The 26973-nt window shown below is 41.6% G+C and overlaps 2 protein-coding genes across 5 annotated transcripts; both read left to right on the top strand.

Moving 5' to 3' along the window:
• Nucleotides 1–35: 35 nt before the first annotated feature.
• On the top strand, nucleotides 36–18397 carry hivep2b (HIVEP zinc finger 2b). 3 transcript variants are annotated; one of them, XM_067615336.1, is made up of 7 exons: nucleotides 36–181; nucleotides 8083–12071; nucleotides 12733–12890; nucleotides 13062–13237; nucleotides 13685–13783; nucleotides 13866–14647; nucleotides 15750–18397. In XM_067615336.1, the coding sequence occupies exons 2-7, from the start codon at nucleotides 8187–8189 to the stop codon at nucleotides 16167–16169; spliced, it is 5520 nt and encodes a 1839-aa protein (XP_067471437.1). In that variant the 5' UTR covers nucleotides 36–181; nucleotides 8083–8186; the 3' UTR covers nucleotides 16170–18397. The 3 variants fall into 3 exon arrangements, with proteins under 3 accessions (XP_067471437.1, XP_067471438.1, XP_067471436.1); XM_067615337.1 differs by lacking the exon at nucleotides 36–181 and adding an exon at nucleotides 5255–5456 and having other exon boundaries at nucleotides 13869–14647; XM_067615335.1 differs by lacking the exon at nucleotides 36–181 and adding an exon at nucleotides 5255–5456.
• A 793-nt stretch (nucleotides 18398–19190) lies between these two features.
• Nucleotides 19191–26105, top strand: txlnbb (taxilin beta b). Of its 2 annotated transcripts, none has more exons than XM_067615339.1 (10): nucleotides 19191–19350; nucleotides 21314–21563; nucleotides 21923–22014; nucleotides 22134–22304; nucleotides 24095–24289; nucleotides 24601–24720; nucleotides 24836–24910; nucleotides 25003–25095; nucleotides 25305–25400; nucleotides 25527–26105. In XM_067615339.1, exons 2-10 carry the CDS (start codon nucleotides 21329–21331, stop codon nucleotides 26028–26030), a joined length of 1581 nt encoding a protein of 526 aa, XP_067471440.1. In that variant the 5' UTR covers nucleotides 19191–19350; nucleotides 21314–21328; the 3' UTR covers nucleotides 26031–26105. The 2 variants fall into 2 exon arrangements, with proteins under 2 accessions (XP_067471440.1, XP_067471441.1); XM_067615340.1 differs by having other exon boundaries at nucleotides 19205–19350; nucleotides 21281–21563.
• Nucleotides 26106–26973: the final 868 nt, after the last annotated feature.

Here is a 26973-nt window from a genome sequence, read left to right as displayed (position 1 = left end):
TGCTGTCTTCATCATTAATTACACCATAAGTCGTCCTGGACATTTTAAACCACGCTGACGGCGCACAACTGATCCCCGCACCCCCCGCTGTGCCCAGATGACCCAGGATAACAATATTTCCTCTTATACATCTGACAAATGCCGGTTAAATGAAGGTGTCTGCATGTCGTACAGTTGTCTGGTAAGCCTCTATTCACCGCTGCTTCACAACACATCTCACTACTTGTGTTTTTACAGCCGTTTATTGTTGTTGTTTTTTTTTGCGCGCTGCTGCTTCCTTCCGACGCTCCACAGGTAGGTGTATTTGTCACCTGAGATGGAGAGTCCGGTGCAGGGCAGATCTCACTGTTGTGTCTGCTCTCTGTTGCACGCCTTTAAGGTGGGAGGTCCCTGTTCTGCAAATGTTCCATGACGTGCAGATGGGGGGTTTGCAAGGGGTTCTCGGGTCCCTGCATATCCCCACCTCTCTCAGCAGGCTATCCCCAGACTGGAACGTGCACATCACACAGCTGATCCCCTAAACAAAAACAACAGCAGCAGAAAAAAAACAGCTGCGATGATGCAAATCATATGTGGACAAAACGCACAATGGATTTAAATACAGTAAGGCTGCACATCCCTCAAGTGGCAAACTGCTAATCTTCCACTCATCTTTCAGGGATGCAACTAACGATTATTCTCATTATTGGTTAATCTGTTGACTCGATTCGATGTTTGGTCCGAAAAAATGTCAGAAAATGATGAAGTAATTGTTTCCCAGAGCCCAGGGGGATGTCAACAACAGTCCACAAGCCAAAGATATTCAGTTTACTATCTAAAAATACAGAAAATATTCACATTTGAGAAGCTGGGATCCTCAAAAACGGATTCAAAACGATTAATCGATTATCAAAATAGTTGGCAATCAATTTAATAGTTGGCAACTAATTGATTAATTGACTATTTTTGTTGTTTAAAGCTCCAATGAAGATAGGGCTGGCAGATATCCACAATATAATACCGTAATTCTGTTCTAAATGAATGATTCATGCAAAATGTAATGAGAAAGCTGTAAGTATAGTGTAGTAGAGTTATTATGAAGGTTTTTGTTTTACATGAGTGAATTTTTGTCTGTAATACATAACAGTGACAAATATTTCAGAGTATTCAGTATCAGTTTGACTATTTCACATGTCATTTGCATTAATTTCCTATATTGTGACATATAAATATTGTAAAAATAGTCTTGTTAATAATAATATATTGATTTCAGTCATTACTATCCAGTCTTGAATGAAAGTGGCTTTTTATATAATAGACTTAAAGGGTGTTTGCTTTTCTTAATGTATGATGCTAATTTATTCATTTATTTGATTCCCCATTAGCCTCCACAGTGTGGTTGGTGTAGTCTTCCTGGGGTCCACTGTAAAATGAATTACAATAAATCAAAAATCAACCTTATTCAATACAAGAGAACAAGTCAAATTAAAAATAATAACATCAATAAGTGCGTAAACAAACTGTTACAACTAAAGAAAAGTCATTTGTGCCAAAATCACACATATATGTAGAATTCATCAGTCTTTGTTTTAGCAGCTTCTTGAAGAATAATCAGTTTTTAATCAATTTTTACATTCACAGGCAGCTGAAGATCTATATAAAACAGTTTTCATCATGCTCATCTGCACTGCCAGCAGTTATATTTTCATTTCCAGCATCACACCAAAGCTCAACAAAGTCTGCACGATCACATACTGATGCTCTTCCGTATGGCTGACCGTTTTCTCCACTCATTTCTGCAGCCTCTGTGCTGTAATCTGCGGTAGTAATTATATATGTAGACAGGAACTGGGAAACTGTTACAGACATTGGCTTCGTTGCCATGGAAACACACAATCATGTCAGATTATTTTCAGGTACTGCTGCGATAATGGCATAAGTGCGCCCCGTTTGAGAGGCTGACTTAAAGAGACGGAGGGGGAACATGAAAAGATTGTTAACGGATCAAAAAAGGAAAAAAAAAAAAAAAAAAAGTGAATCAAATTAAAGGATGCATGGAGAGAGAGAGAGAGAGGGAGAGAGAGAGGGAGAGAGAGAAGTGAAGGCTCGCAGGGTTTTTTTTTCCTGGTTTAACGCAGTATTTATTGGCGTTTGTGTGTCAGCTTTTTGTTGAACCTGGAGCGTTCAGTGTCCCCTGTAAGTGTCATATCTCAGTCAGCCATATGACAGCAGCCACTACAGCCAGCAGGGAGGAAAACCTCATTCCTTCCATTCATAAACATTCCCTCTCTCTCTCTCTCTCTCTGTGTGTGTGTGTGTGTGTGTGTGTGTGTGTGTGTCATGTCCCCTCTGTCTCTCTCTCTCTCTCTCTCTCTCTCTCTCTCTCTCCTCCCATCTATTTTAGCACTAATATCATTAGAGGCCCTGCTAGTAGTCAGGTGCATGTGTGGCATTCAATCACATGCAAATTTGTGGCAGATTTGAGCTGGTCAGCAGAGCCGCGGTGTAGCTGTAGATAGTGGAAATGCCAAGCAGTGTGGAACATCCTGGGGGACAGACCATTATATTTATAGAGACGGGTGACTTGACCTTCACTGCACATTGAGTATCAGCCATTTTAGTGCCGCTCCTCTAGATACTGAATACAGCATAATGGATCTCAGCTGCAGTGCAGTTAGTTAGCTTCAACTTCATCTTCGGCTTGTTAGAGGCTATATCTAATAATAGCTCTCTCTGCAATTCCATACTGTGGAGGGACTCTGTCAATACACAGTCTCTGCATTCGCTGCTTTTTTGGCCTTTTTTTTTTTTTTTTTCTAAAGGAAATGCACTGTGAAATTACAGTTTTGCTGTGCTGGAAAATAAAAGCTTGCCCTCTGGGTTGGATTTGAACTCTTCAGTTCAACTAAGAGTCGTTACATAAGTTTGAAGCCTTTGTTCCGCTGTGTAGACCTTATGTTGAGAGTAAGACCTCTGTTAAATATGCCTTAACTACAGTAAGCACAGCTGGTGCAAGCCAAAAGCCAAGGACTCCTATTCATAGAGGCACCCAGTTGTTCTCACCCAATGGCACAGAGTGAAACTGAGGAGGATGGTCAAAGCGGGTGAAGTATTTATAGTTGTGTAAATTATATTGTGTTGAAAGGCCAAAGTTTCACACAAATGACTGAGGAGCAGTGATCATAAATCCATTCAGAATCAGGGGAAAGACCTAGTTTGTTGTATTCACGAGGACGAATTTAGAGCAGCTAGCAGACAAATGATGGTGGATTTGGATTTTGGCAGGTGAGACGGTTAATCAGCTGCTTTGGCGTGTATCCAATCATCACGTAGAATTAAAATTTAAGTCTGATTCAGCAGTTTGTCATGTGCTCTACCTGTAGCACGTATGTTTTGCGTGTAAAATATTTATCTGTGAAGTGACTGCATCAATCAGACACATGTAGTGGAATAAAAAGTACAATATACTACTATTTCCCTTTAAATTGTAGTAATACAAAGTAATGCAAAATGGAAATACTCAAGCAAAGTACCCCAAATTGTGCTTAAATACAGTATTTGAGTAAATTTACTTCCAGTGGTGGAGGAAGTACTCAGATCCTTTACTAAGGTAGAAGCAGCAATGCAACACTGTTAAAGTACTGCATTCAAAATGTGAAAATAATATATAATTAGAAGTAAAGATCCGGCCTCTGTCAGAGGTCTATTATTGGATTTTTTTTATAGATGCTTCAATATGTAAGCAGTTATTTATGTATGTAAGCAGTTGTATCCGGTCAGAGTGGTGCTAATTTTAACTACTATATGTACTGTGTAGTAGTTTTATCTATAATAATTTGTCATATTTTCTCAGCTAGTAATACAGTTTGTATGTAAAATATCAGAAAATTACAGCAACTAACTTTAGCTGTCAAATAAATTCAGTGGACAGTATCTTTAACACAATGTTGAAGTGAAGTGGAAAAGAAGTACAAAGAAGGAAATGGAAATACACCAAGTACAAATTAAGAACAGTATTTGAGTAATTGTACTTTCCAGATCTGGTAGTTCAGGTTATATTTCTTTTGAGTGTTGTCCATAGATAACAGTGAAATAACTTGTTGATCAGGAAGCATCTCAGGCTTTCTAGATGGAAAAATAAAAAGAAAAGAAATAACAAACATGAAAGAATTTATAACAGAAATCAAAATAAATACAACATCACACAACATGTCAATGAAATTTGTTAAGCTGCTATATAAAATAAATTAGACATAAACATCACAGTTGAAGATTTCAGGTACTTTCTCAGAAACCTCTGGTTCATATTAATGATAGAATTAATCAGCCTAAACTCTAAATATAACACAAATTTGAGAAATATACCTACTATAAAAACTGCATAAATACTGTAAAAGAAAAACAATACAGCCTGTAGCTTTAGGCTTATAAAAATAGTATCATCACACTGTTTGATATTTGTTAAAATCATGCAAAGAGGAAGTATTTATTGAGAAGCTTTTCTGAAGTTGCACATTAATATAGAGGCTGTAATAGCACCGTGTCACACTGAACTCATACATCTGATTCACAGGATGAGGTTTGCAGCTGCACATAATCTGCAGTATATTGTCCTAGTTTTGCCGTGTCAATGACACCCTCATCACGACTCTCTCCATTCACAAAGCGAATCCTGTCGTGACGGGAAGAACTGGCTCTAAACAGGCTGTGGGTGTCAGAGATTCAGAGAACATGTCTAATTTTTGCAGCCTCCTCACACAGCCAGCCACATGCTGCCTTTTCATTGAGTTCCTCTCAATATACACACTGAATAGGCTCACGCTGTAGGAAATGTATATTCAGAGCCGCTGCACCATGTGATTAGTCTTTCAAAGTCACTTTTGCATTTCTCCCCTTCTCTGCATATATTCATATGCTCTGTCCAACTGATTTATATAGATAATAATAGTTAGAGGAAAACGTGTGCATATGTGTATCTGAATGGAAATGTGTCTTATCCTGCTTTCATCCAGAATACACAATTTCAGGCTAAATAAATCACTGAATCTGGGGATGAATGAATGAAGTGCGGCTATCTAGAATGGTGATGTTTAGCTCTTTGCATCATGATATCTGACTCCCCCACTTTGTGTGTGTAGTGTGAGGCAGCTGCTGCTGTGCTTTGAAACACAGCGAGAGAGAGGAAAAGCGTCCTTAAACGTGGGCTGTTGTGTAGTCCCTCCCAGGGCCCCTTTGCTATTTTTGTGCCTGGGTCCGCACGTCACGGTTGGGTATTTTCTCTGGTGACTAGCTCGCATCAATAGATCTTCTAATGTACACCCAGTCAGCCAGCAGCTTCATGACTGATGGGACTTTACCTTGCTAATTTATTTCATTATTGTTACCCAGACATGAGGAGAATGGTGAAATGGACTATGCAGCATGAGGAATGTCACATGTGACTGTCGATATGGGACAGGGGACTATTCAAATGTCAGGTTTGTATGAGGATTATATTTGATATCTGAATGTCAGCTGCTGTATGAGCCGAGGCTTTTTTCCCATCAGACCGTGTGCTTTATGTCATTCTGATCACAGCAAGGGCTGTTGATTGATTCTGCATGCGATGTGCTATGTTGCTGTTACACTACCACAGAGGGTTTTACCATCCAGCTTCTCTGAAGCCGGTCATCTCCTTATGATATTTATGGATTTGTTGTCAGCGTGAGGCTTCATGCCTGTTCCCTTTAATGGCCAACTTAGCTTCTAATGATGTAATGCAGCGGCATAACGATGCTCTCCATAGCCAGCATTTGTTTGCTCATTGTTCTCTCTTGTATGGAGAGCAGTCAGAGATGTGCCCCGCGATTGTCTGCTGTTCAAATAAATCTCCATAAAGTCATTTCTCCATCCATGCGGACATACTGTACCACAGTCTGCCCACAGTCATCCTGAAACACACCTACTGCCACCCACCTGCCTCCTGTTGTTGCACGTCATTGCTGCTGTGTCATATATTTTGTGTATAGGTTAGTGCTTGTTGCCGTCAAAGATATGTGGGTACAGTCTTTCTATGAAAAGTCTGAATGTGTTGAGGGATTTGTCAATGAGACTCTGAATATGTCGGCTCTGTTCCCTCTCTATCGGGCTTAGTTCAAAGGTATGCATTGTTTCTGAGGGTCTTATCTCGCTGTCACTCTGCACCCATATTCCCCTTTCCCTCCTCTCGTAGCTCGGAGAGGATGGAAACTAAGCAATGAGGTCAGACCGACCTTGAAAGGGAGCTCCCTACCAGGCCTCTGAATTTTTGTTACCCCCGGGCACCCCACTTAGTTTACCTCTGTAAACCTCCCCGTTGAAACATGGATCGTTCCAATCTGAGGCAGCTCCCCCCCCCTCACCACCACCACCACTCGCCATCCTTCATGTGCCTGCCTTCGTTATTTTCTCTCTGTATCCTGCTCTGGAAGAAGCTCTCAAATCTGCCTGAAAGCATAGCTATTAAGTCATTAAAGAGCCAACAGAGGTAGTGGGCATTTGCAAAAAAAAAATGCAAAGGGAAGATTATCATCCTTGCATCTGCTTTCAAGCATCTCTCGGCATCTCGAGAGTCACCTTGGATTCATATCCTCTGGTTTGTGCCTGAGGAGTGTGTGGTGTGCTAACAAAGAAAGAGAGGGAGTGAGAGAAAGAGAGTGAGAGTCAGAGGATGTCCTAATTAAGGGGAACTCAGAGGGTTTGAACCAGATAATCTTACATAACCTCGTTAGGGAGGACACAGCATTTGATACTGAGAAGATGGAAATGACGTGCCCTCAGAGACACATCCCCATGGTGTGCAACTAAAGTGTAGTGGCAAAAGCATTTCACTTTAACCACGAGAGGATGATGTTTCTCGGTGGAGTCCTGCATGCTTTCGTATAGTATGAGGTCCTGTGCAGCTAGGTGGGGAGATGATGACACTCAGACAAGTTAAAGACTTTGAATCCCTCCAGAGGCAAAGAACCTGAACTTGTTATTTGATGCTGACATTGGATGAAAGAGTTGAGCAGAACATTTTGGTGCTTTATGTAGATATGACATTAAAAGGGGTGCAGGTGCACTCATCAGACTTAATTTCTCATGATTGGACAGTGTTACCTGTGTATGCTAGCATGCACTGACTTACAGACACATACCATACTCTGTGTTCACTTGGCACAACATTTTATATCGGTAACAGTAGTTTTCACAACTAACAACCAACATTAAGTCCCCCATCATCTGCATTGCCTTGTGTATTTTATGTGAGATCATTTTTAGTTTCTGGCATGCAGATTCATTTTCAGTTTTTTTGTATATACAGACCTGCAGTGAAGTTTTGTGTTAGCCTTCAGTGTTGACAGGAAGTGAACAAGTCAAATTGAATTGACAACAGCACCTGGGTGACATATTGTTTCACAGCTAAGCTTACAACATCTGTAGTTTTTCAAAATGTATTAATAAATAATAATCTCCCTAATAATACCCCATCAAAAAAGCAATTTGATGGCTGATTATTTATTAACTCCTTTGCAGATATTTGCATTTAAAATAGTACAAATTCCAGTAAAAGTGATGTTTCACATGAAGGAAAGGGAGTTGATTTTCAGATTGTTGAATCTTGTTGGAGAAAGATGTTGCTGTGGTGAAGGATCCGATTCCTCTGAGATTCCTTTTCAGCTCATACACACACCCACACTCAAAATAAACACATGCACATGCACAACCATTCATGACACACATACTACAGTACAGACACACACTTCTATGCACCTTCACAGGGCTTCAGCAAATTTGGGGCATCTGCCAGGGTTGCTTTTGGTTTTTTAGGGGCTGGTAAAGAGACAGATTTTTTTCCATTCCTGCTGTGATGGAGCTCATTATGAATTTTATACTCCAATTTTATTAGGAGGACTTTTGGGAAGCAGCCTTGAATAGCTCTCATGCTCAAGGAGTGGATTTGCACTCAGATTAAACCGTGGAATTGATTGTTCCCATTTTTTTCTTTTGATAACCTTGAGCGTCTTTGTGTTTATACATTTCTGTTCGTACAGCCACAACATTTCAGTCGTCTAATTCTCAATTCTGTCTTATTTTTTTCAGATGACCCTTCCCTGCAATCAATTCACATGTATGTTAATATCACTACAGATACATAACAGATATTGCCCTTGAAAACTGATCCCAAAGAAAGTGACATTAGATTCATGGAGTCACTTGAAACTACTGCAGGGGTGAAAAGCTCCACAGAGGGCCAGGACAGAAATGTTGCACAGAAAAAATGCACATCAGAGTCTGCACAGACTAGGAGGAGTCCATCTGTCGAATTGGAGGGCAAGGGATGGCACCAACAACTGCAAGAAGGACAGGGCAGAGACACATGTGGTTTCAAAGAAATGTCTGACTCAGGGAAATCACTGCAATTAGAAGATCCGCACCCCCACACCCAGTCCACAAGCCATCAAGACTATGAGGTGTCTTCATATCCACTACAGATCACAAAACAGTTTCCCATTGGCAGACAGAAAGCTGTAGGTCACGTCGTTTCTGCTCAGTCTCCTGGTAGCTGTGGACCTGCGTCGCACAGGAAGTCCCCCAGTTCACCTGAAGCCCAACAACAGTGTTCCCATTCAGGGATGGATCAGCTGTCAGAGACTGTGTGTAAGGTGGAACAGAAACCACAAAAGCCTGGGAAGTATGTTTGTGATTACTGTGGAAGGGCATGTGCCAAACCCAGCGTGCTTAAGAAACACATTCGTTCACACACCGGAGAACGGCCCTATCCATGTGTCCCCTGCGGATTCTCCTTCAAAACCAAGAGTAATTTATACAAACACAGAAAGTCTCACGCTCACTCTGTCAAAGCTGGAACAGTGCCATTCTCAGAACTTGGTTCTTACAATGCCAATACGGACCAGGGGTCTTTTGAAGGGGAAGGAGAGTTATTCTCTGATGCTGAGCAAAGCACGGACACGGACGAGGACACTCTTAATGACCCACTGCTGCTGTTGGACTCTCCACTGGAGGGATCAGATAACACTGCTGTAAAAGTACTAAATCTCATTGCTCAGAAAAAGGGAGCCACGTCGATGTCAGCTCAGGATGGTTCATCCCAGCCCCAAGAAATCAATGCATCTCCTGCCGCTGCCGAGGCTAGCCGTGCAATTCAATCTTGCACGATCAAACAGAGGCTTGCACTTCGGCTGTCTGAAAAAAGAAGCAGTGACTCTGACCACAATCTGTCCCTTCCAAGTCAGTCTAGCAAGGGCAGCACGGACTCTGGCTACTTCTCACGCTCCGAGAGCGCTGAGCACCAAACCGGTCCTCCAAACACGAATGCAAAGTCCTATCAGGAAATTATGTTTGGGAAGTGTTACAGGCCAAGTCCTAAACAGGCAACAGCTTTCGTGGCCAGCAGCACAGACTCAAGTGAATATACCGGGAAACGCTCGGGGAAGGGGGTTTCCCGCGTTTTCACCCAAGAAAAAGACACTGTTGAGTCAATCAAAATAAACACGAAGTCATTCGCGAGGGAAGAGGTGAAAGAACCACAGTTAGACAGTGGCTCTGATTTGGGGCCTCTGATCAGAAGCAACTCAATGCCAACATCTTCAGCAGTCTGTTTGACTATGCCTCAGGCCCTCAGAGGCAGCCACTCTTTTGATGAGAGAACAAGCACCGGGGGCATGAGGAGACTCAGGCGGCAAGCTGCTTTCGAACACTCCCCACATGATGGCCATGTCGATACTGACGGCCATGGAAAGATGAGCGAGAGTGGCATTTCACCCTCAGGATTGGAAATGGAAAATTACCCCTCCGCTGTGTCTAGTATGAGCCATCAGAGGCATGCGATGGAACTGGCAACACGGAAGCGCCGGAAAGAGAAGAGGGAAGAGGAGGATTTGCTGGGTCAATACGAGGTGCATCATGAACAATGTGAAGAAATGTTTGATTCAAGCAAGGACTATGATTCAAAACAAGTCAGCCAAGGTGCAGTGGGTGTCATGACATTGGGGAAAGGACATTCTTTAAGTATGATATCACAGACGGACAGGTATGACATGGACATATCAGTGAGCCACGACATTTCTGGTCGAAAAACCTTAGGGAATGTAATTTCAGTTATCCAGCACACAAACTCAATAAACAGGCCTCTCTCTGAACAGTATCATGGACAGAGACAGGACAGTGTTTCTTCATTTCAAGCTATGGAGGCAAGTGAATCATATGAGATGGAAAGGAGTGATAGTAGACTACGGCAATCCTTTCAAATGGGCCCAAAACTTGTACGGCAGCCCAACATACAAGTCCCAGAAATTCGGGTCACTGTGGAGCCTGACAGTCCAGAAAAAGCTCCAGAGGTGCAGGTGAAGGAGCCAGAGAAGCATGTGGAGGAATTTCAGTGGCCACAAAGGAGTGAAACTTTAGCACAATTCCCCCCGGAAAAGCTCCCTCCAAAGAAGAAAAGGCTACGCTTAGCTGATATTGAGCACTCCTCTGGTGAATCTAGTTTTGAATCTGCCTGCACCAGTCTCTCCCGCAGTCCAAGCCAAGACAGCAACTTATCTTATAGCTCCACCTTCTCCTTTGACAGGGAGGAGAGCTTGAAGTCAGTCTCTCCAGCCAGGCAGGATGAATTTGGCAAACCACTAGAGCTGTTAGCTGTGCCAGGAAGTGGGCACTCCCTCTCTGTGCTAAACCAGCGTCAGCAGCATGAAATGAGACGCTCCTCCTCAGAGCAGGCGCCTTGTAACTTGCGCAAGGAGTTCCCAGAGGTACGCAGCATATCATTTGACTATGGCAGTCTTTCTCCAACATCCAAAGTTAGACACGTGGACATCATTGCTGGCCACTCTGCTGTGAAGGAGAGAAGGAGGGGAAACTTGGTGCGACAGGAGTCACTGAATATGGACACTGAGGCAACACAAGTCCCATCACAAGTGTTTCAGCAGTACCTCAGCAGCACCCCCCCTCCGTTCACAGCAGTTGCTGTTCTGCCGCAGACTTTGCCAATATTTTCCACCGGGAATACATTTCCTCAGCTGTCACATCCGAGCCTTTTAGTTCCTGTAAGAATCCAGACTCATGTACCATCATATGGCAGCATCACATACACGTCAGTATCACAGATTTTTGACAATCAGTATGACAGCGTTAGCTCCACTATGTCCACCCCTCAGAATCAAACTTCACGTTTGTCTGGAAATCTTGACCCTCATAATGTTTTAGCTTATACCAGACCACCTTCGACGCACACCCTCAGTGTTGAAGCCCTTGATTTGTCATCAGCAAAGCTCAAGACAGGTATCCCTCTCTCTCTGACCTCTAGAACTATCTCAACCACTAACGCATCCAGTGGTGGCGCAAACAAACGGATGCTATCCCCTGCCAGTAGCTTGGACCTCTTCATGGAGGTCAAGCAGCAAAAACGTGTGAAAGAGGAAAGAATGTTTGGGCAAATTGTAGAGGAGCTGAGTGCTGTGGAGTTGGGAAAATGTAATTTGAGTGAAGAGAAGGGGCACAGGTCAGAGATGCAGGGTGCATCAACACCTCATGTCCAGGATGACTCACGTAGGAGTAAATTTATCACACTTCAGCAAAAAGTGACAGAGGCCACTGACCATAGCGTTGAGTCAGCCATGGAAAGTAGCTCTCTGGAAAGCAACTCGCCACCATATTCCATGATATCAGTTAGCGAACTGAAAGAAGTTGGCATGGAGAAACGAGTGCAGATGGATATGGTGGCACAGCTGGTTACCAGTCAAGACATCCTGACCTCAGACGCTGAGCATTCAAGACTGATATCTCAGTTTCCAAGTCTTCGCACGACGACAGGTGTGAGCTGGTGTTATCTCAACTACACCAAGCCAAGCTGCTCCCACGGCAACACTCCTTTCTCCTCTGTGTACACCACCTGGTGTGTGAGTTCCCACAATCCGAACCCTCTTGAACTGAGCACCAGCGCTGCTCTGGCTCTCCTGCGGTCCAAACAGAGGGGAGAAAAGGTTATATACACCGTGGCTGCCATGTGTCAGCCTGGCACGGGGAAACTGGTCTCATCCCTCATCCTGTGGAGGCAGACAATTGAACAGGTGAGAAAATTCGTCCATTTCTGCATAGTTTCTAAAGCATACTACTGCCTTAAAACTACCATAAACCATATTGATGACATTTATTTAGCTTTGAGTGGTCTGACCTTGCTGTTAATATGAATATTACCTATTATGGTCTAAGGACTGGGCACCTGTCTACCTTGGTAGCCTTAAATGTCAGAAAAAGCTAACTCTTTAAAAATGAAGACATTCTGAAGGACCTCATTACCAAGACTTTGGCAGACTGCACACCTCAAATTTTTTGGCAGAAGGTTTAGTCACCATTGGCGTGCTGCTGGTTATGACGTTCTGCATTTACCGTTAACAATAAAAATGTCCTGGCAGTGAAAATGCCAGACACCAAAATTTAATTCAGGTAAATATTATGTGTCCATGAAGTCTCAGTCTTGACAATGGGCTGTTTTTCTCTATTGCAGCCACAATTTGTGATTTAGTGCTGAAAATATGGGTATATTATGCCATAAAATTCAGGCCTAGAATAGCTTTCATTCTTTTTCCAGCAGCAACATAATTAATGTTTGCACACCATGCTGTGTAAAGCCAATGTGTGACATACAGTATCGGTAGCATCACGTTACATTGTCGATATGGAGTCCACTTAAATCGGATGTTAATAAAAATGTTTGTTCATCTGATTCAGCTGCAGAGGAAACCGGAGCCCAAAGAGGTGGACATCACCTACGGGAAGAAGGTGAAAGACATGAGCTGCAGAGTGAAAACTGCCAAGGAGGAGTGGAAAGAGAGAGAGGCCTCCACAACCCAAACAGTGCCAACACGTATTAAGATCTTTGAGGGAGGGTCAGTCAAGATATTACTTATCGTAACACTTGTCATTTCTGCTGACAGCGAATACAGCAGTTATATTAGGATGTTAGTGCATGTACTATCTAAATAACTGTACTGTTTTTTTCCTATTCAGGTTATTTTATGCATTCCTTCATTAGAAGTAAAAGACTATCTGTGTTTCAGGTACAAGTCCAATGAAGACTATGTGTATGTCAGAGGTCGAGGCCGGGGGAAATACATTTGCGAGGAGTGTGGTATCCGCTGTAAGAAGCCAAGCATGCTGAAAAAACACATCAGGACCCATACAGATGTGAGACCATACATCTGCAGGGTCTGCAACTTTGCTTTTAAAACTAAAGGTGAGCATTCTTTAGGCTTATAGACTAAATTGAAACAAAAAGACAAGTGATAATCTGCTTAGAGAATTAATAATACAAAAAATGTGTGTGAAAATCAGAATCTAAAAATACTATATTGCAGCAGCAGCAAAAACTCTGTAGTGTGCACTGCTATTTAGAGGTACTACAGTATCGTGCAGAATCAGCAGGTCATTTGTTTCCTCATTTTTCTCTCAACTTTCCATAAAGGGAGCATTTTCTAAGCTGGATCCTTTTTTACTTAAAACTGCAGTAGTCAGTGTCCTCTTTTAGCAGGAAACTTTTGGTTGTGTGGGGACATAAAATCTATGTGAAAGTCTGTTCAAATTAATCTGCTCCTTTTAAAACTCTGGTTTTAAAAGGAGCAGATTAATTGGTAATTATCAAGAACTACACGCCTCACCTGTTACTTGTTTTATATCTCTACAGGAAACCTGACTAAACATATGAAGTCAAAGGCACACATGAAGAAATGTCTTGAACTGGGAGTGTCAGTAACTATGGATGACACGGAGATACAGGAACATGGTAAGATGTTGACGTGTTCTAATCTTTCACATGCATGAATCATAGTGCAGCTAAACTGATATGTTTGTGTTTTTTTTTAAAGTAGACGACATCCAACAAGAGTCCAAGACAGAGGTGGCGGTCACAACCAAACACCAGTTCTCTGATGCAGAAGACTCAGATGGCATGGACGAAGAAGCTGATGAAATCGATGAAGATGATGACGAGGACGATGAATATGAGGGCGATTCCACTCCCAAGTTGCGTTCAAGAAGTACGAGTCCTCAGCCGTGTGGAGTCACCTCTCTGTCAGTCACAGCCACCGCCGCCATCCACGGCTGCTCCCTCACCTCTCTGCCCGGCGCTGACGCTCGCCAACAGGCCTCCGGCAGGCGGACGGGCTCAGACCATCGACCTGTCCTCGAGCAGAGAGAGAAGTCTGTGGATGAAGACTCTCTGACCATGCTGTCTCCAGATCAGGCCAGCTTCCTCTTTGACCCTTACTCTTCTTGTCTGCTCTCTCCTGGCTGGGAGTCTCCCATCAGGGAGCCCTCCCCTTCACGTCTGCGTTACCCGTCCCCGAGGCGAGAACTCTCCCCGCGAGGTCGCTCTACTCCCAGATGGGATACTTCCCCGCTTAGGCCTGGCTCACCCAGCTTCACACCCATTCAACACCTCTCCCCGGTCTCCATTGAACGACCGATGTCTCCTGGAACAGAGCTGGCTGGAAAGCGAGAGTCTGCGGTCAGAGGCAGGCAGAGGGTTGTACTGAGAGCTATTTCGCCACGCAGGGGCTCGCATCAACACAAAGGCGCTGGTGATAAAACCAGACACCAAGCAAAGATCGAGATGGCTCAACAACAAGGAGCCTTTGAAATGGAACTGGTATGTATCATGGTGCAAACTCTGTCAGTGAGCTTTCTTTTGGTTTGTTTGTTATTAAGCAAGGCATCTCAAAAACTTAAGAACAGATTTTGATGATATTTGGTAAACAGTTGGGTCATTGGGCAAAAAACAAGTGCTTAGATTTTGGTGCATATTCAGAATTTACACTATTATGAACTACTACACCTATGTGCACTTGTATCCAATGACTGTCTATCACCAAAAGTATTTTTTTGCCCCGTGTGGATCAAGATGAAAAATTTCCAAACATTTATCAAAATAACAAATTTATTTGATATTTTTCTTATTGTCAACAAATCCCATAAAAAGACCAAAACCGACCAAGTGACGCCTGTGTAGCCAAAGATATACATGAACTTATTCCTCTGTGCTCCATTTGTTGTCAAAAAACTGTTAAAAACACATCAATGACGCATGTTGCTGCACTGCTCCTTCGTGACTATGAAGTTTATTTCAAGTCAGTCCTGTATACATCGTCCTTCTGCCTTAAATGTCTTGTTGACACGTATTAATCTGAGACTAAAAATAGTCCCAAACAAAACCGCTGTTTACTCCTGTTTGTGTAACATTTGCTGACATTTATGAAGGCCACAAGCCAAAGTGCATCGGTCCCACAATAAAGTTGTTCTTTATACTACAAATGTTGCTGGAGGTTTGATCTTTTCAGACATTTTTCCCTCCTTCATGCAGCTTTGAAGTAGATGAAGTTGTGCCAGAAATCCCCACTCTGGAAATGACTGTGTCTAGTTGTCTTAGGAAATGATTTAGCCTTTATTCAAACTGAAAGCATATACTCTTGACTTTACATCCAGTGGGCTGAGTGTCACATTGTAGAGAAATTGCAAAACATTGTTGGTTTCGGTCTTTTCATGGGATTTGTTGACGATAACACAAATACAGATTATCACCAGCCGTTCTGTTTCATAGATTGTGCAGTCGTGGCGGCGTTATGCATTCTCCAAGTACTTTGTAATGTTTTCTCACATTTGTGCATTTTTTTCTAACTTTGATACATTTTCACATGAGAAATGATCTTGGCAATGTTGAAACCGCTCCTAACGCTGCCAATATGTCGTTTCAGGATCAAAGGAGTAGCTTGGCTTCTAGTCTGCCCGGTGCTGCCAGTTCTCATCACCAGAACATCCTCAGCCACCTCCCTCTTCACTCCCAGCAGCAGGCCCACAGTTTGCTCCCCGTCGTTCCTGTCGGAGGGCTCCAGATGTTACACTCACCGCCTTCCTCCAGCACTGATGTCACCCCTTCCTCGGCGCCGAGCCCCCAGAGCAGCGAGGGCCAGCGTTGCAGCAGCAGGGAAGGATCTGTCCACGGGCTCGAGACGGGAGGAGAGGACGTCAGAGGCCAGAGCCAGCTGTCCTCCCATCATGCCGCTCAGGAGAAATGCCTCGACTCCGGCGTCAGGGACAGCAGACAGGAGGAGAATGTCCAGACCTGCTTGAAAGCCATCGCCTCGCTGAAGATTACCACAGAGGACCCTCATTAGACCCCTTTCTCCATCTCCCTGATCTGGTCCAGGAACAGACGCCCCCTCTGCGCCACCTGCAACCTTGTCGTCCTCAGCCCTTTAGGCACATAACCTCATCTTTATCCCATTAGAGGCAATATAATAACACTTCCTCTGGTCTTGCACATACCCCAGACAGCTCCTTTTAAATCTGAGTGGAGATCAAACCTTCACAGTGAAGAAAAAACCCACTCTGTCTGATGTGCTCCTCTCTTCAGAGACGCTTTGAAACGATTGGACGAGCCGCAGCAGGATGTTTTGCAAGGTGGTGAATCATTATTGGGTGCAGGTGCAATATGGAAAGATATTATGCTAATATGCCTTTGTTTGACATAGTAGTTTGCGTACAATTGCACATAAATTATATTTATGGATTCTGTACAAATGTCCTTAACATATACTCCTTCTTAGATGCATACAAACAGTGTATTTTACTGTATGTGTACTTTGAAAATAGACTGTTGTTTAATGTAATCATATCAAGGTGTGATGCAGTAGTGCAGTAAATAAAGACTATTTATAAGGGGAAAAGTATGTGTATTATGAAACAGTCTGACCAAATTTTAAGTAGACGCTTCTTGTGCAGTTTGGTGCTTCTGATCAAGCGGCAAGGGTCTGTGCCTTTATTTTGCTTTTCATCATTTCGGTATCAGAAGGTTGTCGTTGAATAAGGAAAAATATCGAGGTACTCTTTATTCAGAAGTGTTGGCGCTGTCAGAGAAAAGCTTTTTTTTTTTTCCTTCTCTTTTTGCGCTGTCAGTTTTGCTGACAGACAGGATGCAGCTTGATTTATGTGAAACAATCTTAAAAAAATGTTTCTTATGTTGCATTTTTCTTAATGTTGTGGTTTTTATCTTGGTAAAAATGCATGGGATTTGCTATTGCACAAAAATAGAGGAAGTTAATATGTAATTATGAATACTGTAAGATGTATTTATATATTAGAACGTAAGCACTTATTGATACTGGTAAATATTTGACTACTATTTATATGGTATATCTGTACTTATGCAGCAGTGATGCAGTTATGCAGTGAGCCACGCTGGCATTGCTTTTGATCTCATGTCTTTGCTTTGATTAAACAGACAGCTTTTTTTCTCTCTTATACAGATGACCATAAGCATTTTATGAGTTTTGACGATGCACTTTCATCCTTTCATCTTTGATGTTTAACTGACCCAGTCAGTGGAAATGGGGGAGTAAAACATATTATGTTATCTTGTGGTTTTTGAAACATTCCAGTTATTTTTCACGTATCTCGTTGTGTGAAACAAGTTGCACACAAATTCAAGGGGCTATGATCAGTCAATAGTACGTTTTCTTGCATTTCAAGTGTAAATCAATATCACTTACTGTAAGTTATACTAAAGAAATGATGTTAACAGCGTGAGTTGGTTGACTATTACTGTGTTTCAGCTCAAAATGTAAGTAATCATTCACCAGATGCATTACTTCTTCTCTGTATATATACCTGTATTTTTATGATTTAAACTATTTTTGCAGTGTTGAATTCTGAAAACTTTTTATGTGGATTGTTTATATCTCTTTAAGAGGTAAAAAAGCCTGCAGTTGACGTAATGGGGGTTTAATGAAGGCGAAAATAGCACAGTGTTGATCACTAACACCGTGTGTCTCATCTTCAAAAAAAAGAAAAAAAAAAAACAAAAAAAAAGTGTATTCACATCTTCAAGTGGTTATGTTACCAGTTTGATAATGGATTTCAAAATCAGAAAACACTTTGTTCACTCATGTTTACATAAAAGCATATTTAAAGGTGCACTGCTTTAATTTTGTTTCCCTTTCTAAAGGTGTATGTAGCTATGATTTCATGGTTCTGTAATTTTATTTGTCGTGATAACGATGCAGATTGCTCATAAAATGTGAAGGGAAAGTGAAAGCTTTTATTTGCTTTTGCATATGTACTCAGATTGTGTTTGTGTTCTGTTTGTGTATTCATATTTACTGAACAGCATTGTGCCTCTCATGTCTATGAAATCCCCTGTAAAACACACAGAGGACAAATCATTTACCTCTCAGCTAAGATTTGTTGAGGATAAAAAAAAAAACCTCAGTAGCCAATCCGTTGTTTAGCTATTTGCATCAAAACTGGTTAGTCAGGACGGAGTGCCTCTTTTATGCTATGGGGAATTTATTGTTTGGTGCTCTACTTTTTCAAATTAAATTCAAAATTGTTTTAAAAGAATATACTTCTAACCCAAGAATGTGTGTCGCAGCTTATTTCATGTTTTGGACTTGTTTAAAATCAGAGCAAACGAGGAGACGAGGTTTTCAGGTGAAATCATGCACATTTCATCTTCAGGTGAAGGGGTGGAAAAAAAAAGTGAAAAATTGGAGAGACTCCTACCAGTGACATCCTCTGGTGAAAAAGTATCACTGCAGTCATAACATGGAACAAGAAAATAAATGAATGCTTCCAAAAATAGTTCTCACCTTGTGGATAATATTCAACCGTTTTCAGGTTGTTTGTCTGCATTAAAAAAAATCTGCATAACTGCACCGTCGCAGTGCATCGGCAGCACATACAGTGCACTACACTTTAAGTAAACACTACATGTGTGAGGCATGTATTAAGCGGGGGAAATGACTGTGATCTTAGAGCGCATTATACTGACTCTGACGCTCTTCTCTGGGTTGGGGAGGAGGTCTGTTCTAATTCTGGCCAATCAGAGAGACAGTTCATTTTTTTCTCTCCTGCTCGGTGACTAGGCCTGTCAGGCCCATTTGTTAGAATAATTATATGGCTGTTAACAGCATCCCGGCTTAAAATAAAATTAGTACTGCATTGGTTTAAAGCAGCAGGGGCATCGCGTAAAATGGCTGCTTAAGATCTTAACAGATAAAGAATTTTTCATTGTAGTCGTAGACTTTTAGTACTAACACAGCTACAGTATGTCACACTCTGGGGTAAATACCTGCTAGGATTACACGCAGAGGAAGTATACGAGTTGTTTATTTTTAAGTGGGGTGTTTGGGACAGAGAGAGACATACAGTACCTCTGTCCTCCCTCTCTCTGCTCTGAGTGAGCAGTGCTCCTCTGGTTTATTTTGAGGTGGTCTTATCACAGCTGTTGTATCTGTGGTGGCAGCCTGTCCAAGCCCCTCGACACTCTTCCTTTTCCCCCTCTGGCCCTTGGTCCCGGTAAGACCCTGTTTGCTCCTTACCCTGCTTCTTCAGGGCATTTAAACTAAAATAGCATAAAATTAACCTTAAATTCTGTGCTTTAAGTGGCTTTTTCAAAGCCCCTTTTTCTTCTTAAAAGTACTTAAAACTGTTTGTCTGAATTTAGTGACTTAAAGATTAGAAGATGTGTGTTGAAACTGACTGAGACTTGCCTGCGTCCGTTGTTAACAGAACATTTTGTTATAGAAAACATTTTCCTTTTAATAACTGCTTAATTTCTCTGACTGTGCACCCACTGTTGGCTCCTTGTACAGCGAAGAAATCAATAATGCCTTTTCCTACAGTCATTTATTCAGTTTCCATCTGCCTCCTTTGCAAATATCGAATATAGATGGGGTCACTTCTGTCACATTGATTATTCTTTCTTACTGAGTATTAATAGTTGGAAAATGCAGCTTTTGTGCACACAACCACTGACATTGACATCAATAAGAGTGGATTAGAAATAAATAAATAACTTGCCCATATTAAGAAGTTCTTAAAATAGCCCGTGGGTCTGGAACAGGTGCCATGTGCTCTGCTTGTGAAAGCACAGGCAGTGTGAAGGCTGCACTAATTTTATGCGAGTAAACAGGCTCCGGCTGTGAGCCTGAACAACACAAAACAGTTGCAAACAGGCATTAAGGCTTTATATCACTTAATGTCAATCATTGTGGTACTAATAAGCTTTGCAATAATGTTAATAGACTGGTGTTTTTCCCTAAATGTGCCTGTCTTAAGCATACTATGCTGTCAAGACCAAGAAAATACTGTTTGTTCTGTAGCAGCTACAGTTATTTTTTAAAAAAGCATCTGTCTTCCACTCAGCTCCTTCAGTACAGAGTTTACAGCTGTTTTTAATTCATGTGCCTTGCTCAAAGGCTCCATGGTGGTGCTTGCTGAGGGAGGTGATTCTCGCCTGTGGCTCATCCTGCTGCCGTTAAGTAGGAATGAGCTTAACTTAATATACAGCAGTGGTAAACAAATCATTACAATTGTTGATCATTAATTACAATATTATAAATACAAAGTGTAACCTGACTGATACCGGAATGAAGATGCTCATACAGATTTTGATTAAAAAAAAAACATCTGTTTGTTTGTTTTAACATAAACAAATAAGTATAACTTCATGTATTAGAATAGATCATACTGTGTGGGATGTTTTACAGTTGAAAAGTAAACTGGTGAGTAGTCTCTGGTGGACAAACTACTGTATTTAGTAGTGACACAGGATCTAAATTACCTCAAACATATCTAACATTTCTCTCTCTATTTATCGACTGATTTATCGTCCTGGCGGATTCACCGGTCTAGCTCCACAGGCCCTTTTCATAGAAAACATTTTGACCGCTGAAGCACAGGTGTAAATAATAAATTCCATTGAGCTGCTTCAGTTTCAGAGTCTTGGTATTGTGCATGTTGGCTCACTGTCACACTGTCATGGCTTACTGGGAGCCATCGTTCATATTATTAGTGACACCTTTGTTTTTCCTACTGTGACAAGTCAAAATATCTGCTGTGGAAAACCTCTTTTCATGTAGCCTAAAATGAGCAAATCTACTTTCTACTGAGCCAACAGTTTGTTTGATCAAGTATTGTACTAACGAACCTTCAAAAAGCAAAGATGAAGAAAGCCAGTCTTTCATAAAATCTAAAGACACGTTTGGACACACACCTGATTTAATAGACACTGGTTTGTTGGATTCAGGTGTATTTCTATTAAAAATCAGATTCATAATCAGAAATGACACCCAGTGCAGCCGAGTAGCCAAGTTTTCCTCCTCTACGCACCGACTGTACATACAGAATGAATTAACATGTGAAAACTAACTGAGTTTCTCACGAGAGACTAAATCGTTTGGACAACAATGTCAGGATGAGGTGAAATATCACTTTTATCCCTCAGGTCCGTAACAGAATCCCACTGTTTGCCTCTCAGTACTAGCTCAGAATAATGGAGGCTTGTCAGGAGAACAGCCCTGCACCCACGGGTCCCCAGGCAGCGCCAGCCAAGGGTCGGCACATTGACCTGACAGAGGACCTGGCCCAGCAGCTGGAGGACATCATTAGCACCTACCAGGCTGCCGAGATTCCCGCTGAGCCAGAGGACACAGAGGAGGTCACAGCCGTCAAAGAGACAGACGCCCGCAAGGACCAGAAACTGGAGAAGAAGATGCTCAAAAACCTAGGTGTTTTGTTTTGTTTTTTTTTTAATAACGTTTTATTGATTGTAGCTGAGGTGGGTTTGATTCAACGCTGTCAGCAAAAGTCCAAGTTGTACTGAAACTGATAGGTGTGTAAGCGAAGCTGTAATGCGTGTAAGTGCATCCATCTGCAACAGACGTGCAGGTATAATAGTATTTCCACATGCCTTTTTATAGTTGACTCAGCTGGCAAAATGATTTTTCACACTATAGAGCAATAAAGTTTATCTAGTGTGTGATAAGTCTGATTCACCTCGTGCTCAAGGGTGATTAAAATAAATTCAGCTAAAACCTGACTCGACTTATAAGTGATATTTAACCTGAAATTCTCTGTGACTGTTCAGGGAAGGAAGCCATGCTGCTGATGCAAAGTCTGAACAAACTCGACACTCCAGAGCAGAAACTGGAAGCCATCATCAAGAAACACGCTGAGCTGGTGAGCTGGATTACAGATGATCAGAGAAAAAGTTGAAATTAGACTAAATTATACTAATCTCCAGGATGACGCTAGAAAGTGGCATGTTGTGCATTTCTTTGTGTGTTTTTTTTCTGCAGTTGGAGGAGCATCGGAGCGATCAGAAGCAGCTGAAGGTTCTGCAGAAGAAGCTCCTCCAAGTGATGAAGGAGAAGGACCAGCTGCAGAGCGAGCACAGCCGGGCCGTGCTGGCTCGCAGTAAACTGGAGGGACTCTGCCGAGAGCTGCAGAGGCACAACAAGACCTTAAAGGTAGTTCGGCTTCTGTCGTCTCGGCCTCTTGTGTAGTAGTATTAGTTGTAGCAGTAGTTAGTGTTATTTAAGAGTAACCAAAGCAGGGTTTACCGAATTAAATTTAAGACTTTTTAAGACCTTATTAAAACCATTTAAAATGCAATTTAATGCCTGTTTCACAGTCATACCAAGAAGAGATAGAGAAGAGAGAACTCATGCACACTGTCCTTTATTGCAAATAAAAGGACACTTCTCTTGCCTATGGACATTTCCTCCTATGCACCTGTCTACAAGAAACTGAAGGTGTTCATTAGCCTTTACAGCCACAATCATACCGGCCAAAATATGAAAGAATAATGGAAACCCAGTAAGGGTGATATTGCCTAGAATTATTTATTATTATATCTTTTTTTCAGTACTTTCAAGCAGTATTACAATCATTTCTAATGATTTAATCAATAAATTAATGTGACCTGGACCTGAATAAGAATTATTAATTAATGTAAGTTCATTTTTAGTAAGTTTTTTGCTGAAATCGACTCTTTCCATGATGAGTGGATGAGTCTCCTGGCTACTGTAGCTTGCAGTAGTGACTGTGTTTTCTACAGGTTTGATGGTGAAGACTGAAACACCACAAAAAAATAGATTAAACAGCTTCCTGCAGCACAACCCACTGTTGAAAACAATCCCACTTTTAGATTATAGGTGTATAACGTCTCCTTACAGCCTGCATTCAGATATTGAAATATTTTAACTTAACATTACTGCCTACAGGCAAGAGAACATATTTAAAACCTTTGTAAATGAAATTTAAGACTTTTTAAGACCTACAGATGCCCTGTATGTAAATACCAAACTCAAATCTCTTACAAGCATTACATCTAATCTGAGCCACTGAAACCTGCCATTTGCTCTTAGTTGATTTTTGCTGCCGGGTGGTGTCAACATATGTTGTTCTCTACAGGAGGTGACATCAGCTGGCACCAAAGATCAGCCATTATGTCAAAGCTCAGGCTTTGACGTCATTGACCGCCACACCCACAACTCATGCTGCGAAGCAAAGTGTTGTTCAACTGCAGATTACATTCTTAAATTCTGGTGGAAATCCCGAAGTTTCAGAAGATATGAAATACAGCACGTCAGGCAGCGTTTTGGGGAAATGTGATGCACAAGATATTTACATTGGATGTAAGGGGGCGACTTTGGTTTTGGTGTATGTGATACTGTCATACAGAGTGGAAAAGGGTTTCACTGAATTTAAAGAAACATGAGGAGGAATCTAAGGGTAAAATTAACAATTTAAGAGGTTAAAAGGAGGTTACTCTTTGGAAATGGAAACTGATGAAATTGTTTGAGGTATTAAAGATTAACTGAAGAAGTCCTGTCATGTTAGAGGTGATATTTCCAGAGAACTACATAAACCTCACTGTTTTACACTAACTTTTATATAAAATATTTTACTATATATAAAAATATGAGACTTTCTGCAAGCATGTCAACTGATTCTCGTGTCGACATAAACAGTACATACACATATATGGTAACCAGACTTAAAAGAAATTAGCGTGTAAGCTGTGACTGTGACACTCTCTGCAATGGCCACCAGTAACCAATTAATTACATTCAATGAAACGACAAAATGGACTGTTCACTTTGAGGCGGTAAAGAGACACTGATTAAACTGGGAGTTATATCAACCAGGGGGAAAACTACAGATGCTTCTACTTTTATTGTTACCGTGCTAAAGCTGCAAATTTACTATGTGAGATACAGTTTTATTGGCTGTAACATCCAAACCTGAAATGCAGGAGGAGACCCTGCAGAGGTGCAGAGAGGACGACCTGAAGAGGAAAGAGATCACCACCCACTTCCAGGGGACGCTCAGTGAGATTCAGGCCCAAATCGAGGAACACAGCACCCGCAACACCAAGCTGTGTCAGGAGAACAGCGCTCTGGCCGAGAAACTGAAGGGACTCATTTCACAATACGACCAGAGAGAGGCGGTATGGATCCTGCTACACGCTGAACACACACACACACGGGTTCAAAACAGAGAGTCACAATAAGCACATGGAAGCATTTGAAAGTGAATTTGTAAAAGATGCAAACTTAACTGACACCACTTGAACTGTACTGATGTAAAACCTCACACATCTGGGCCTCCGTGCCCTTTTCAAAGACATGAATTATTTGCAAATTTTACCGAGGTCTTACATGTATTAGTTACAGTATTTCAGTTTTATGTGGCCAAAGCTCCTTGAGCAAGAAATGAAACTGTGAAAACGACTCATAAATTCACCTGAATGTCTTCCAGAACCTCGAAAAGGTCTTCAAGCACAGAGACCTGAAGGAAAAGCTGCTGGAAACCAAACTCCAGCAGGCAAACATGATTCTGAAGGACGCAGAGGAGAAGCACAAGCTCGAAAAGGAGCATGTACGTGTAATTCGTGTCTGATCAGATTCATCGAGTAGCATTTTAACAAACACATGTGCGATTCTAAATCCCCCCTTATGCTCATTTTCATTGAACATTTCAAATATTTCCACAGCTGCTAAAACAGGCGGCAGAGTCTAAATTGCAAGTGAAGTTCATGAAGGAGCAAGAGGTCGATATGAAGACCCAGGTACAGTAACAGGGCATCACGGGCAAAACTGGGCTTGTTTTTCTACACTCCCTAGAGGCACGTGTAATGTTTTCCTCACCGTTTTTCCGCAGCTCGAGATGTACTCCAAGAAGTTTGATGAATTCCAGGGCACAGTATCAAAGAGTAACAGTGTCTACAGCAGCTTCAAACAGGACATGGACAAAGTAAGAACGGTTTTAAGTTGGCTTGATGATATTGCTGCGAGTATTTAGTTTATCTGCAAATACAAAAGGTGAAAAAAACAGGAATAAGAGGGAAAAAAATCCCACGAGATTTACAATAACACTTCACTAAAGAGGGAAAAAAAAATCTATTTTTAGAAGTGGCTTTAATTGTGTGCAGTGTAACATGATGTTTTTTTTGTGTGTTGTAGATGGCCAAGAAAATGAGAAAGCTGGAGAAGGAGTGCCAATCATGGAAGACTCGCTTTGATAACTGCAACAAGGGTCTCATTGATATGGTGGCAGATGTAAGGGACATTTTTCTTCAGCCATTAAAGAATGAATGGCAATTGATATATATATATATATAGAGAGAAAGACGAAGACGTCCACACTTCTTACTGGTGTGTCCAATCTGTCTTTATCTTTTCCAGAAAGCGCTGAAGGAAAAGGAGTTTGAGCTCGTCACCATCAAGAACCAGAAGCTTGAGAATCTGTGCAGGGCTTTGCAAGAGGAGAGGAAGAGTCTTTATGAAAAGGTGCAGGGAGCTGGAGGTCATCCAGATGTCAATGCTGCTGAACCAACAGAGAAGGAGGGCGCTGAGGAGCAGGATACCCCTAAAGACCCTAAAGACGATCACCCCGTCCAGAATACTGCAGCCCCCGCTGGGACCCCAACACTCGACACTCCCTTGACCAAGGAACTGGCTAAACTGAAGGCCGAGCAGTCCCGTCTGAAGGAGATCGCTGGTTCTTTCTCAATCTCTCATGTTATACCCACAGACACAGTGGTCGCTAGCCAATCACAAGGACTCTCTGAGGGCGTCCAGGAGCCAGAGAAGAACCACATAGAGGCGAGCAACGGCGAACACCTCCAGGAGGCCAAGGAGGACGGGAACCAAGAACGGAGAGATTTGGAAATGGAGTCTGTCGATTAATGCTGAAACTACTGTGAAAAAAGAAATCTGGTTCATATGAGATTCATCGCAATAAAAAGAAAAATGCTGCCTTTATGTTCAGTGTCTGATCCTGATGTGTCAACATTTAAAGATTTAAGAGGTTTATTTTTGTTCCTGCAAACAGACCAAAACTACACATTTTTGTACTTTTATCAAAAAGTAAAAAAAAAAAGTTTTAACACCAATCCCTCAATTCCTTTTTACAGACCAATGAGGTTGTTGAGTTCTTCTGCCGCTCCACAAAAACAATCAATGAATGTAGCTCTCATCATCCAAATAAAGTGCTAGCCGTCAGCTTCCCTAAATCATGTCCATAATCATCATTAGGTGAAATGTTGGCCCAACTACTTAAAGTATACTTCATTCTTACTCCTGTTAATGAAGGATGAAACTGTAGAACACCTGAGGGATTTTAGATTTAATTAAAATTGTGAATTCAGGGTAAATATTGTGATAGGAACAAAAAAGATTGCATGCATTTTGACAGACATATTTCCCTTTAAAACGCTGGTATTACACTTTCATTAAGTTGGGGGATTCAAAAGAGACAAATTAAAAAATGTGATAAAAAATCTATGAAATAGAGGCCGAGATATCCTGACTTCTAGTTGTTAGTATGGGTCAAGCTCCCATATCTGCAATGATTAGTTGATTAGTAGATGGACACAAAATGAATTGGCAACTATTTTGATAATCCATTAATCATTTTGAGTCATTTTTAAAGAAAAAATATCCAAATTCTCTGATTCCAGCCTCTTAAATGTGAATATTTTCTGGTTTCTGTATTCTTCCTGATGGTAAACTGAATATTTTTGGGACAAAAGACGACATTTGAGGACATCAACTTGGGTTTTGGGAAACAGTCATCGACATTTTTCACCATTTTCAGACATTTTATGGACCAAACGACTTACTGATTAAT

This window comes from Thunnus thynnus, chromosome 16 (genome assembly GCF_963924715.1).
Source record: "Thunnus thynnus chromosome 16, fThuThy2.1, whole genome shotgun sequence".
NCBI classification, from domain to species: domain Eukaryota; kingdom Metazoa; phylum Chordata; class Actinopteri; order Scombriformes; family Scombridae; genus Thunnus; species Thunnus thynnus.
This window is presented reverse-complemented; position numbering and strand designations above follow the sequence as displayed.

Bases quoted from the DNA above. Each gene is read 5' to 3' on its own strand.
- hivep2b (XM_067615336.1), top strand. From the start codon at position 8,187: ATGGAGTCACTTGAAACTACTGCAGGGGTGAAAAGCTCCACAGAGGGC. The intron at 13,238-13,684 runs GTGAGCATTCTT...ATATCTCTACAG, and splicing joins CTTTGCTTTTAAAACTAAAG to GAAACCTGACTAAACATATG. The intron at 14,648-15,749 runs GTATGTATCATG...ATGTCGTTTCAG, and splicing joins GAGCCTTTGAAATGGAACTG to GATCAAAGGAGTAGCTTGGC.
- txlnbb (XM_067615339.1), top strand. From the start codon at position 21,329: ATGGAGGCTTGTCAGGAGAACAGCCCTGCACCCACGGGTCCCCAGGCA. The intron at 22,015-22,133 runs GTGAGCTGGATT...TTTTTTCTGCAG, and splicing joins TCAAGAAACACGCTGAGCTG to TTGGAGGAGCATCGGAGCGA. The intron at 24,721-24,835 runs GTACGTGTAATT...ATATTTCCACAG, and splicing joins ACAAGCTCGAAAAGGAGCAT to CTGCTAAAACAGGCGGCAGA.